The sequence below is a fragment of the Epinephelus moara genome, chromosome 19 (genome assembly GCF_006386435.1).
Source record: "Epinephelus moara isolate mb chromosome 19, YSFRI_EMoa_1.0, whole genome shotgun sequence".
Classification (NCBI taxonomy): domain Eukaryota; kingdom Metazoa; phylum Chordata; class Actinopteri; order Perciformes; family Serranidae; genus Epinephelus; species Epinephelus moara.
The window spans coordinates 39,228,427-39,242,916 of record NC_065524.1 but is presented as its reverse complement, the minus strand read 5'-3'; the positions used below and the strand labels follow the sequence as shown (position 1 = coordinate 39,242,916).

At 39.1% G+C, this 14,490-nt stretch overlaps 1 protein-coding gene across 1 annotated transcript; it reads right to left on the bottom strand.

Moving 5' to 3' along the window:
• Window positions 1-1,415: 1,415 nt before the first annotated feature.
• LOC126406793 (solute carrier family 22 member 7-like) lies at window positions 1,416-12,150 on the bottom strand. The gene is made up of 11 exons (XM_050071295.1): window positions 12,058-12,150; window positions 11,551-11,948; window positions 9,364-9,467; window positions 8,717-8,871; window positions 8,361-8,529; window positions 7,165-7,288; window positions 5,539-5,642; window positions 5,109-5,323; window positions 4,837-4,945; window positions 2,713-2,919; window positions 1,416-1,741 (listed from the first exon to the last, which is right to left on the bottom strand). Exons 2-11 carry the CDS (start codon window positions 11,929-11,931, stop codon window positions 1,666-1,668), a joined length of 1,644 nt encoding a protein of 547 aa, XP_049927252.1. The 5' UTR covers window positions 11,932-11,948; window positions 12,058-12,150; the 3' UTR covers window positions 1,416-1,665.
• Between the last annotated feature and the right edge of the window lie 2,340 nt (window positions 12,151-14,490).

Here is a 14,490-nt window from a genome sequence, read left to right as displayed (position 1 = left end):
ATTGGGAGTGGAGGTTATTTCTGCACGTCTCACCCTGCTTTTCTGTCTTTTCAAACACTGAGGAAGACGCTTGTTGAAACCGGTCTGTGTGTTTAACCGCCTGTACCGGTGAGGTATTAGAAGTTGCTAACGAAGGACACCAAGTGTTGCTGGCTTTTTCTTGTTTATACTGTTGGTTTTTTAAGTAAAATCTTGTATATAAAATGTTATTCTCTTGTGTCATTTTTTTTTTAAAATCAGGACTTTTGGAGCTCTGCACAAACAAAGGATTATGATTTTGATTATGTTTAGGTGGAAATACTCTTAAATTGAATCCTCTCTCAAATTAGGGTGTTTTCACACTTGGTTCTTTAATACCACTTTAAACAGACTCAGAACAGTGACATATGTGAACACTCCAGGAGAGCTCAGAGCCCCCTGAAGTGAACCATACTCAGACCACCTTGGGAGGTGTTTTGAGTTCGGTTCTCTTCAAATCCACGGTGAGGTTCACTTAACCTGTGCCTTGTGAACACAAAGTGCTCCAGGTTCACTTTGCCCATTGCCATTGTATTTAGGGCTCTAGATCACATGCTACTGCACTGGAACACTTGAAAAAACAGACGCAGGACGAGGAGTACTTTGGTCCATGGAAGATACTGCATGTCTCCAAATGTGGAATGTAGAATACATCAGTCTACAGCACAGAAACACCAATTTTAATTTTAACTTATTTTTGAAGCAAGGGGCTTCTTAACCGCACTGCAGTGCCACATCAAAGTAAAATCAAAGCTATGCCTATATTATATATAGGCTATGGTATGAATAGAAAGAGGAATGAGGCCCCAGCAGAGCTGAAGTTGACCAGAAAGAGAGCTGAGTCCTGTCTCAAAAAAACTGACGATGTGAACACAAAAAGAAATTTGTTTTTTTCTGTTGGTCCACTTTTTGGTGCATATGGGGAGGACTGAGTTCAGTTTGTTTAAAAAGGACTATATGTAAAAACAACCTTACATGCACTGCACCTTTATCACGTACCCGTAGAGTTAATTTTTTTATGATTTGTCTTGATTTTTTGTTAAACTGCAACCCTAAAGAAATGTTATGTCATTTTTGCTGTTACTTGTAACTTGAAATATGGCAGAGATTGGTCGAATTTGCATTAGTTCCTGCAATTGCAACCTTATAAATATCCAGAGGGACTGACATAGTGGCTGGCATTGATTTTATCAGACTGACTGAAAGCAGTTTTAATGTGACTCAGTGAAGTACTGCTATGAAATCTGTAAACTCCCATCATACAAAAGTCCGTACTTAAAGGATTTTTTTTTAACAGAAAAGTGTAATACAAAAGATAACACTAATCCATTAGACTATAGACAGTATTTAAGATGAAATAAACCCAAATGTGATGAATCAGTGACAAATGTTATTTATTCAGTTTGCACCTTATAAATACATTATCTTCGCTAACCCAAACATTGATGTTAACACACTGACACACAGAAAGATTTTGACCTGAGTTTTCTTACAAATAGCAGAAAAGATAAGATGTACTCTACATGATGAATGATGACAGTGTGCTCGACTCCACTGTTTACATGTGCAAAAGGCAGTAAGGTCAGGGTAGTTATGTGTGATGCATGATCAAGTTACAAAGTCCCTGTTTTACTCGTCTCTTCACTACTAAATGTCTGTTGTGCTCATTGATTCCAGGAAAACACCTGCAGTCTCCACAGAGTGAGAGGAGACCTCACTTGCTCTGAAATAAAACAAAAATAACACAGTAGTGATTTGAATGTTTCTACAGATAACACTTCTGTCTGAGCTGAGGAACACTTTACAATATAATACAGTACAACACAATATACATCAAACTACAGCCTTTAAAAATGACACATCTCTGACTCGTATAAACCAAACATTTATCATTAGAAGATTCCCAGGTGTAGGAGCTTTTTGTTTCAGGCTGTGTTTGATAGGGACAAACCTTTTGCAAGGCTTCTGTCCGTCCGTCTTATGCATTTCTGCTTGTGACCTCCCTCAGGGTCATTATAAAACACATGACAAGACCATTTAAATAAGAAGGATATGAGGCAAAAAAGACAACCTATCATATACAGACACATACATATCAGCCAATGGGACACCCACACATACTGTAGATGGGTAGGTTATATGGTCATGTGGCTTCAGGCCAATCACATTCCTTAAACCGACAGAGACACGGGCAGTGTCCAACTATGGACATGGATTTGGTCGCAGGGGAATGCATGTGAGGGGCGGTACTCAAGCCTATAAAGAGGAGGTCTAAACCCAAAATATGCCTGTTTGGTGTGGCATACTTCTAAAGCACTGACTGTGTTTGATTCTACAGTCTTCTGGTTACTGTGTCCGCCAGTTATTTAGTGATAATCCTGTAAAATGTTTGTATGTTGAAATAACTCTCAAAATGAAAAACAGAGGTGTTTTACTTGATCTCATAAATTCAGTTTGAAAATGTTAAGTTGACTGTGGGATGGCAGTGTTTTTATTTATTGTTTCATACCAATGTGTTGTGAGAAGAAGTCTGGATGAGACATATTTTTCAGTTTTTCAGTCCAAAACCAAAATATCAGTCAGAATTCATTGCTGCGTCTCAGTGACATTCTCAATGATACCACTAGATGGTACCAAAGCCATTTTTTGAATTTTACACATTGGAGCTTTCATGTACTGTATTAATTTACTAACCTTGGCTTTTCAATGTCGTCTATTGTCTCGGGCAGCCTCACATTTAGTGTCTCTGGTAGAAGCAAAACCGTCAGGCCAGAAATGATGGCCAAAGAGCAGATGATGACCTGAGGAAGAGGAGTCCACACGTCCTCCAGCAGCAGGATAAGCGGAGCCACTGATGCTCCCAGACGACTCATGAAGGTGGTGTAGCCCAAACTATTTTGTCTGGTGAGACAGAAGGTAAATCATAAGCACTCATTTAATCAATTAGTCCTCCATAGTCATTATGTAACCCTCACTGTGACCCCACTGCAGATAGGAAATGTTGAGAACTGGCCCTCTACTGAACTCATCAACATCCTTTTTTCAAACATTCTCATATCTGAGTTTTGTTTTTGTAAAAACATGCACCAAAGTCAGTCTAAGGCAGTCAGTTTGGCTGTTACCATATGTAGGTTAAACAATTCTCCAAATTGTATCCCAATCGCCTTTAAAACTGATATAATTCATAAATTCTCATAAATTTAAGATCTGACTTTGCCTGTTTCTCGGGTAAAACATCACCCTGGGGCAGAGAATAAAAATTAATCACACACACAAAACAAAACAAATACAATGACCCGATTTCTCCCACATTATTAATGAGAATAAAATTATGTGTTCCAGTGAGTTGGATTTTCTGATTTGTACCAAAGTTGTGAAGAGTGGACAAGTGGCGAAGTGATGTACACAACACAACAAAAGAATGTTTTCTACCAATTAAATTAAAATATAAATTCAAAGCTGATCTTTTTTTTCCATGTGTTTATGAAAGTGTGTATTCAGCCTAAAGTATTGTCCGTTGGACAGGTGTAAAGCACTAAAGGGATCAACTTCTCCTCCATACTTACTGTAGCTGATATTTACAGAGGAAAGCTAGATATCTACCGGCTGTGATGAGCTGTCCCTCATCACATGACATGCAGTGGGCATTGCTGCATTCCAGCAGTTGAGCTTTGTTTATCTCAGGGTGCAGCGGTAGCGCCCTGAAAAACAGGTGCTTGGGAACTCTTGCGTGACGGTGTCCTTTTTGAGTGCGCCTTCCATGCCTCTACATTGACAACAATGGCTATGGGGGACACAAAAAAGGAAGCAGGCATATGGGCCCTTAGATTGCAATCACTATGGGATCTCTTGCACGGCCAGTATGAACAGGAATAATCACTCCAGTAAGCAATAACTCTTTCAACACACATTACTGGCACATGTGTGTTGTTTTAAGATAGATCTGAAAAAAAATGTGAACTTTCCTTCAAGCAATATGTGTAAGTAGATCTGACGTTAATTAAATACTGCAATTTAAGCACTGAAGCATTAAAGAAAGCAATGCACAAAAAAATAACTTAACAAATGACACTGATAACTGGCAACAACTGATGACCTTTCCGGTGAAGTGATGTACACAACACAACAAAAGAGTGTTTCCTACCAATTGAATTGAAATATAAATGGAAAAATAAAATAAAGATTTGATTTTATTGACCATCTGGATCTTAATCTAAACCCTATTTTTTTTAATTATTTTTTTAAGTGTTAATTTAAAGCAAAATCACACCTTTATACAGCATGTGTTTATACTTTTTTGTTAATTATGCCTCCACGCTGGCGATGGCTGTAGCTGGAGGTATTATGTTTTTGGGTTGTCCATCCGTCTACCCCATTCTCATGAACACAATATCTCGCAACAAGTATTTCTTCAAACTTGTCACAAATGTTACTTTGAACTCAATGAACCGATTCGCTTTTGTTGGTGATAGGTCAAGATCACTGTGATCTAGTCTGTCTCATTCATGTGAAGGGGATAACTCAAGAACACCCTGAGGGATTTTTTTTCCCAAACTTGTCACAAGCATTTACTATGATTGAACTGATCAGATTTTGATGGTCAAAGGTTGCATTTGTCTCCTTCTTGACTGGTGTGTGGAGGCATACAACCATGGAGCGGTGATTTCAGTTTTTTTCCATTGATATGATGTCGTGATAATATTTTACCCACTAACTTCAAGTCCCGTAGAACAGGGGTAAGATGCTATCATATCTGATATAAATGATGAGCATAAGAAGACCTTGTCAGTGTCACAGCTTTATGCAGCTGTATCTGACCTGACAACTGTGGGGTAAAGTTCTGTTGTGTATAGGAAGACAGCAGTGAAGGAAGCTTCTGATAGGCCTTTTCCAAGAATGGCAACAACAGCACGCATGTGCCACAGACCTACAAAGACCAAGTAGAGAACATGCAGTAAAACATGTCAATTGGCTTGACACAAAAATAAGACAGATGCTGAAGTTTCAGCTCAAACCAATTCATAGTATCACACAACACATGTGTGTGTGTTTTCATGTAATTTCTGTAAAATGTAAAAGAAAATAACAACCTTGTGGTAAAAAGATGTTTATGGCGATGCAGATGCCAGTCAGTAACAGCGTGCCGGCTTGACACTTCCTTCGTCCAATGATGTTGAGAAAGCAGTAGATCATCAGCTTGGCGGGGACTTCAATGGCAGCATAGATGAAGTGTGTGAGGTGCATGTTTAAACCAAATCCACTGATGTTCAAGCTGATTCCATAATACGCTGAGGAAACTCCGTACCTGCAGAGTGTAATAAAAAACAGATCTTCGCTTATTCATGTCTCTGTAGCTTTAGCTGCCCTCCTCCATGCATCTGTATCTACAGTATATTTTCTATTGAAGGAGATTCAAACAAACAGACTCGCAAATTAAAATCTTAACATTTAAGTCGAGTAACCGATAAGGTTTGAATTTATTTTTATGACTTTGTAGGTATTTCTCAAGGCCATACCCACCACACAATCCCAGTCAGTAGAGTTAACCGTCTCATCTTTGGGGTCTTGATTAGGTGAAGGTACGTGTAGTTTGTGTCCTGCTTTTCCAGGATTTCAGACAGTGTCTGTACAGAGGCAGATAAGTAACGTCATAGACAGACAAAACAAGTATCTTCCAAAATGACAGACTTTTTGGTACAAAATTAGTTTTTGTTGTTGTTGCTATAGACAGAATAATTACAGTGACCAATAACTCTGCCAGTGTTCATATTAGCATGTAAAACTTTTAGCTAGACAAGAGAAAATGTGACCCTAACACAGACAACTGAAGCCCCATAGCAGCTTCAACTGAACTTTAAAATGTGTTTAACTCCTAAAGGAGAGAATGGAGAATGGCTTGGACGCATGCATGCTGCATCTTTTAACACCTGGAAAATGTGAGATCAGATGCTGGGTGCCACTGTTGTGCCTATTCTGTGCCAACTTTCAAGGATGCAAAGGGGCGTTGGGTCTGAAGTTTCTAGCAACCATAACCAGCACTGTATCATAGCACACTATGTATAATAACAACAGCTAGATCAGTGGTTCCCAACTGGTGGGTCACAGTCCAAAAATGGGTTGTGGGTCCATTCTGAATGGTACACAAGTGACTCGCAAACATGTCAATTTTGTAAAAACAATCTTCATTTTGAAGTGCTGTTTCCTGCTGCAGATTGAGTGACAAACAGACAACTACTTGACAAAGACAGCAAACCAGCTCAACAACATGGCCAAAGGCAAGTATGACACTGAATATATTAAACCTTGAGCTAATGGCTAAGCAGAAATCTGGACCCTGTGGCTGGACCAGTTGAGAATCACTGAACTAGGTAACTAAACTACCAGATGACAAGATGGCGCCTATTCATTCCAGTGTAGTTGGAAGCCTGGCACATTTGCCAAAAAATATTTCTTGCTTCTGAGTTTCCTTTCGCAAAATGGGGCCCACTGAGTAGAGTGTGCCAGGAAGGAGTCCTCATATCCAAAAGAGTTAGCATTTTGCCACTCCTGCTTCCCTCGTTGCGAAGTGAATGGGTTTTTTGAATGGGTTTTGGTTGGATGCCTGAAATATGTTCTGTGGTTAACATGAGCTGAAAAGATTTCCCCATTTTGTTCTACAACATAAAATACATCAGCAAGTACCCCACTGATGATTTGAAGCCTTTACGTGTCCTACAAAAGACAGTTGCTAACAAGAGGCTAAATGAGACTGCAGAACATCATCATGCCGAACACAACTTTACAGCCTCTCTGTGGGGGTGACGTTAAGTCATGTGACCGTGGTGTAGTTCCTTTATATTGCATTGCATTTAGGCTTCAATCTTCATTTGTGAAGATTATCCTGTTGAACAAATCGTGTCAGTGTCATAAATGGAAATGGAAAATCCCACAGGTTTTTTGACAAGGGAACTAGGGCGACTCCTAGACCCCCACCCCTAAGACATGAGGGGTTGACACTGGGATAAATAGGCAAAGCTATACACACCAGTTTTTCCTTTTTCTTTTTTACAAACAGAAACGTGACATCAGAATAATTTGTTAGGTCACATAAAAAATATACACATATTAGCTTTAAACGAAGCCTTTCAACATCAAGCTCAAACTTACCTCTTGTTTAAACTTGGATGACAGTTTTTGTCTTTTGTTGAACTTGGCGCATTTGTCAAGGTAAAAGTGAGCCCTTTCCACTTTATTGTTGACTAAAAGCCAGCGGGCAGACTCAGGAATCCACCTGCAATTATATTCAAAATAATTAACAAAGAGTGGACACATTTAGCTTTTGTGTTCAGATTCAAATACACTGCTCCAAAAATTAAGCGAACACTTAATCATCATAGTATAACACCAAGTCAGTTAAACTTCAGGGATCAATCTGACCATTTAGGAAGCACAAGTGATTGTGAATCAGTTTCAGCTGCTTTGGTGCAAATAAAAATGACAACAGGTGCAATGGAGAGGCAAAAGCAAGACAACCGCCAAAAAGGGAATGGTTTTACATGTGGTGTCCACAGACAGTTGCTCTGTCCTTATCCTTCCTGACTGATTCGTCTCTAGTTTGGTCTTCTGCTCTTGTCCTTGTCACTACTGGTAGCATGAGGCGGTATCTGCAGCCCAGTCAGGCTACACAGGTAGTCCAGCTCCTCCAGGACGGCACATCCATACTGCAGTCACAAGAAGGTTTGCTGTGTCTCCCAGCACAGTCAGGAGCATGGAGGAGATACTAGGAGACCAGCCGTTACACGAGGAGAGCTGGACAGAGCCATAGAAGGGCATCAACCTAGCAGCAGGACCGGTATCTGGTCCTTTGTGTGAGGAGGAACAGGAGGCCCTGGGTTCCTCCAGGTGCAGGACAATGCCCTGCCTCATGTAGCCAAAGTGTGTAGGCAGTTCCTGGCTGACGAAGGCATTGATGCCATTGAAGGGCCCTCTCGTTCCTCTAACCTTAATCCAATTAAGCACCTATGAGACATGTATCAATGCAACCAATGTCACCAAGTACCGCCACAGACTGTCCAGGAGCTCACTGACGCCCTGATCCAGGTCTGAGAAGAGATGCCCTTGGACACCATCCGTCGGCTCATCAGGAGCATTCTCAACAAACTATACAATGTACATTAGTAAAGATTTTTAACTTGAAAAATTCATTCATCAAGATCTGATGTGTGATTTAAGTGTTCCCTTAATTTTTTTGGAGCAGTGCACTTTCATTAGAAGTACTTTAACTCAGCAAGCTTGACAGAAAAATGTAGATTTTCATTGTTCATTTTGTGGAAAACTATGACATACATGTGTGTTTCACTCACCACCAGGTCAGAACTGCAACACCCAGTGGAGCTGTGACAGTCATCATCAGTGTCCGCCAGTCATTCACCAGGAAGGCAAACCCAGCCAGCAGCATGTTCCCGGCAGACCAAGCCAGGCTGCCAATCACACCAATAAATGACCTGTGACCTGTGTCAACCCACTCAATGCCTGCACGGTGAGCAAAACCATAAGTTAAATCACTGAAAATAATTCAGTTATAATGTAGACATACTTGTTCTTTAAACTCCCCAAATGTTAATACCCTTTTTGGACATTCTGGGGGGAATCAAACTGTGAACAAAACACATGATCAGTCATCACTTTTCAAGTTGTTATGGTGAACTTGTGAGCTTACTGAGAACTACTGAGATGATGCTGATTCCTGTCAGTCCAACCCCGGTGAGAAATCTCAGCGCTGCAAACAAAACATAGGAGTTTGCAAATGCGCTGGAGAAGCCAAACACGGCGGATATGATGTACGAGGCCAGCAGAGAGTTTCTCCTCCCGTACCTGGGAACAAGAATGGAGATATTTAAATTGGTAAAATGAACATGATGATTTCTCACACACTTTTCCCTCAGTGGTGCAGTGTGCAGAATTTAGGGGGCATATTGGCAGAAATGGAATATAATACTCATAACTATATTTTCATTTGTGTGTAATTACCTGAAACTAAGAATCATTGTGTTTTTGATACCTTAAAATGAGCCGTTTATATCTACAGCTAGCCCCCATGAACAGTGCTGGAATCTGAAGCCAATGTGACACAGTGGCCAAACCGTGGAATTACAACTTCAGGGTCCGTCACATGATACCACTGGCCTAAAAAGACCTTTTCCCATAGACTTACATTGTGAAAGAGACGTCTGTACGGAAGCGCATTGCATTCACTGAATAAAAAAAAAAATTGACACAAGATCTTGATGATTAATAGAAAACTGACAAGGTGTATTGTATCCATTGTTGTGTTTTGTTTGTTAGATACACTTTATATACACATACTTATCACTGAGGAATCCAAAAGCAATGCCCCCCATCATCACTCCAACAAAGAAGATTGTGCCTGTTGTTTTGGTCAGGCTTTTTCTATCACAGACAAGGTCCCACTGGGAAACAGAAAAAAGTAATTAGATTATCTCCTGAGGTCTCTGTTTTCTCCTATAGAAGGCGGCCCTGAAACGCAACAAAAATCAGAATCAGAAATACTTTATAAACCCTTGAGAGGAAAGTGGGATATGTTCCAGTTGCTCTTATCTGTAAGAACAGAGAATTACACTCACTGGCCACTTTATTAGGTACACCTTGCTAGTATCGGATTGGACCCCTTTTGCCTTCAGAAATGCCTAAATCCCTGGTGTCACAGATTCAACAAGGTGCTGGAAACATTCCTCAGAGACTTTGGTCCATATTGACATGATGACATCACACAGTTGCTGCAGATTTGTCGGCTGCACATCCATGATGAGAATCTCCCGTTCCACCACATCCCAAAGGTGCTCTATTGGACTGAGATCTCGTGATTGTGCTTTTAGTTAACTTATTCTACATTACTATGTGTTTTAATGACACATTATTGCTTGTTATAACTGCCTGTGATCTATCTGTCTCTATGATGTGATTGTTTTGTTGCTTGCTTCAAGTATTTTATGTTTTTGTTTTTATATGTTTTTATATGTTATTGTTTTGTAACTATCTGCTTGCTTTGTTCTTTATTTTTATTGGAAAACATGTTGTGACTTGGCTGTCTGTGAAAGGTGCTCTACAAATAAACTTTACTTACTTACTTACTTACTTATGGAGGGCATTGGAGTACAGTGAACGGTCAGCAACTGTACTCAGGTAGGCTGTACCCAAAGTGTGCCAAGAAAATCTCCCCCACACCATCACACCAGCAGCCTGAACCATTGATACAAGGCAGGATGGATCCATGCTTTCATATTGTCTACACCAAATTCTGACCCTACCATCTGAATGTTGCAGCAGAAATCCAGACTCATCAGACCAGGCAACGTTTTTCCAATCTTCTATTGTCCAGTTTTGGTGAGAAAATGTGAACTGTAGCCTCAGTTTCCTGTTGTTAGCTGACAGGAGTGGCACCTGGTGTGGTCTTCTGCTGCTGTAGCCCATCTGCTTCAAGGTTGGACGTGTTGTTGGTTCAGAGATGGTCTTCTGCAGACCTTGGTTGTAACCAGTGGTTATTTGAGTTACTGTTGCCTTTCTATCATCTTGAACCAGTCTGGCCATTCTCCTCTGACCTCTGGCATCAACAAGGCATTTTGGCTCACTGGATATTTGCACTTTTTTGGACCATCCTCTGTAAACCCTAGAGATGGTTGTGCATGAAATTCCCAGTACATCAGCAGTTTCTGAAATACTTAACAACCATGCCACGTTCAAAGCCACTTAAATCACCTTTCTGATGCTCAGTTTGAACTTCAGCAGGTTGTCTTGACTATGTCTACATGCCTCAATGCATTGAGTTGCCACCATGTGATTGGCTGATTAGCTATTTGGGTCAAGGAGCAGGTGTACCTAATAAAGTGGCCTGTGAGTGTATAAGAAAATAGAAAATAAGCATTTAAAACATAAATTAACATAAATGTATATTTAATATGTAAATAAAAATGCAAGAATAGTGTAAGTAAGAATTAATTTGAATATTATAATAACACATCTGCTGTGGTTCGCAGAAAATGTTGCTTCAAGTCAGCATCAACTTTATTTAATCACAAAACTTAAGCCTTTTGGGGGGAAATGCAAACACAATGGCATTTGTCACTCCAGACTGTGTTGTAATGTCTCAAGGGAGCAGATACAGATACAGAGACAGATTCACAGGGTGGTGTTGGAAAAAGAGATTGATCTCATATAGGACATGTACTCAGTGAAAAGAAGGCCTACCTTTCTGCAGAACAAATAATTGTTTATGTGCAATCGTCACATGCATTCAAAATGCATTAAAACTAAATACACTGATACTGAATATTTTGCAGAAAATTGTTACATAAACACATTTTGGCCGCATATTTCTTCCTTTCCTTCTCTCTTGCATCTTTCTTTCCCTGCATCTTTTTCCCTTTCATGGAATAAATCCATCATTAATGGTATTTTTGGGGGAAAAAGTCAAAATGTCTCATTGCTCACTAAAATCCATCTTATTTTATACAGATTACAAGTCAGTGATTGTACCTCTGTTGCCAGAGTGGAGGTGAAGGTGGAGTTGTCATAAACCCATCCACTCTGACACTGAACAGTTGGCAGGTCAGCGCTGATGGAGCCGTTGGCTAAGAGCTGAAACTGAGGCTCTGCAAACATCTCGCAGGATTTTGGGACCCCATCCTCTCGTACAGGAATGCTGACGGTCAGTCTCTGCTCGTGAGTTAAATTTTTTAAGAGACCTCCATCACCCAGGGTGCTGATGTCACAGTGGTGAGGAGGAAATGCAGCGATGAAGTTACTCAGTAGGAAGTGACAGGGCAGAACTATTCGAGGGATGCACAGCAGGATGATGATGAGGATTTGGAAAGGCCCAAAACCGTTGATTTCCTCCAGGATATCCTCAAACTTCATCTTCACTGTGCCTACAGCTTTTAAAAGAACAGATTTAGATTCACTTTTAGCGAACAGAAGTAAAACACAAACTAAATCAACTATTTGGACCACTGATTAATACATTTTAAAAAGTAAATTACTCACCTCAATTGAGAACAGTGCAGGACCAATGCACTTTTAAATCTGCACCACTGCTCTATTAGAAACTCCTGCAGAGCTCTCTGTCCAGCATGTGGTGGTTTTTGGTGAGTCGTTGCTCCACCTTTGGACATCGTAAAGTTGTGAAATGTAAGAAGCTGTTGAATAGATTACACATTAGGCACATATGTAGGCCTATGTGTTAAACAATCACAACAGCGGCTGGATAAAAGAAGCACAATATCATGTCATCTCACGTCAGGCAGAGAGGGCATGCAAATCAATCTGAGGGCATTATGTATTATTTACACAAATGACAAAACTGAGGCAACAAAATATGTTTACTGGAACCAAATAATTAATTCAAGGAGACTGAGCAAATATATATATATATATATATATATATATATATATATATATATTATTTAACCTAGTTTTACTATATATTATCATATATTAGTGATTTGTTCCATTCCGCCATTATTCAAATTTCCTCATCATCTCCTCCAGTCAAGTCTCTCTTGAACTATGCTACACTGCCTCCATGATTTCAGGTGATACTGCTCCGTTTTGTTTGTATCCATAAGCTTTAAAAAGATGTGCACAAATATGACAAAATGAAAGCAGAGTATGGACATCTCCGCATATAACGCTGTGCATGAATGAGCAGTGAGGGGGATTTGGAGGCATCTAGCGGTGACGATTACAGATTACAACCAGCTGAAACTTCTCCTGGTTAGAATTCCTTTAATGTTCATTGTTCAGCTGGTTTTTAAAGAGAGCCAGACTTTCCGCAGAGCTCTCCTCCTCCCCAAAACAAATAGTAATTTAACCTGGTAAAAACACAGAATAAAGCAGGTTCACATTACAAGTCAGTGTTTCTCCAATGCTGCTTTAGCAGGTTTTAGGCTGTGTTAATCTATTAAATCTAATAATTTAAGATCCAGACTTTCAGGAGATTTTTACCTTGAGCCGAACCGTCCACAGAGGTCTCTTCCTTTTAACAGACCCAGTGAATGAAACCACTAAAAACACTGAATAAAGCAGTTCAACTTTAAAAAGTTGGGGTTTTTCTGGTGCTCTTATCGTGGAGGGGCTGCTAACTACAGTGGCTGATGGGAAAACATGAATGGTCTTGATGGTTTCATGAAAAATGAAACATCATGGAGGATGGCAGGATGGTAAACGAGTCTGGTTTCCTTCAGTTGATCAGTAAGACTGAGAAGAAAGTTACACATTTCCGTGAGGGCAGTGATGACACAACATGACACGGTTAAAGTGCTTGAACTCAGAGTTAAGTGAGCCCTAGTAAAAGGAAAACGGACCAGTAGTGAGGGTGGTCTGCACCACTTCACCTGCATCATGCGTGGACGGGGGACAACAATATTGTGGTAGAGTTGCTTTCAATACTACACATGGAGTTAAACATTGGCAGAGTACGACACTGATGTTTGGTTTAAATTCAGCAAAGATTTAACCAACTGAAGGCCTCTGGGTCTGTGACTTATCTCAACTAAAACAAATGACAGATTAATAAATGGAAATGTGGCAAGAAAACAATTAAAGACAAGGAAAAATCTTTTTAATTTAAATGTTTAGATTGTATGAAAAAAACCTTTTAAAAAAATTATAATTATATAGATCTGCAAATACAAAACAAATTAAAAAAAAAAAAAAGATACAAAGACAAAACAAATCTTTAAGTACAGAATTGAGATTCACAAATAAAAACCAGATCCACAAATATCTGTTTGAAAGTCGTAATTGTTGGGAAGATATTTGTAAATGCTTTTCATTTATTTGTGAATTGATTAAATGTATTCACTGATATTTTTTTGTGAAATTTGTTTGTGTACCTGCAGATCTGTTTTATAATTGCAAAATATTTTTATTTTATTTTAGCTCTTTTTGTATTTGAGAAAGGTGTTACATATTTACAGATCAACACAAGCATCGTCAATCTGTCAACACAAATAATATTAATTAATGATTAAATAATACATTAATAATTAATAATGAAATATCTGACAAAAATAAAAATAAAATACGTAAAATAAGTAAATAAAGTAGAAAGATTTTAGTATTTAAAATCAATATATTTTAAAAAATAAATTATTTTTATTTTTAAACTTCAATAAAGGGATATCTTAAATAAATAAAAATTAATTTAGACGGGGAAATAAACTGTAAACATGTTTTAATGTGTGTATCTGTGTCTGCTGCTCTGCTTGTAGTTCCTGCTGTGTCCACCAGAGGGCGCCATTACACCAGACACCAGCAGCTGACAGGTAAAACTCACTCAGTGAACTTTTAAAGGTTTTTAAAACGTTTTGTCCTTCTCCACATCTCGGAGGAGAATATTATAATTTAAATAATACATAAGATTACATTTTTATATTGATTGATTATCAGCAAAATTAATAAAATAATAGTGTGGAC

Bases quoted from the DNA above. Each gene is read 5' to 3' on its own strand.
- LOC126406793 (XM_050071295.1), bottom strand. From the start codon at position 11,931: ATGAAGTTTGAGGATATCCTGGAGGAAATCAACGGTTTTGGGCCTTTC. The intron at 8,530-8,716 runs GTAAGCTCACAA...CTCACCGTGCAG, and splicing joins CATCATCTCAGTAGTTCTCA to GCATTGAGTGGGTTGACACA. The intron at 5,643-7,164 runs GTAAGTTTGAGC...GCCTCTGTACAG, and splicing joins CATCCAAGTTTAAACAAGAG to ACACTGTCTGAAATCCTGGA.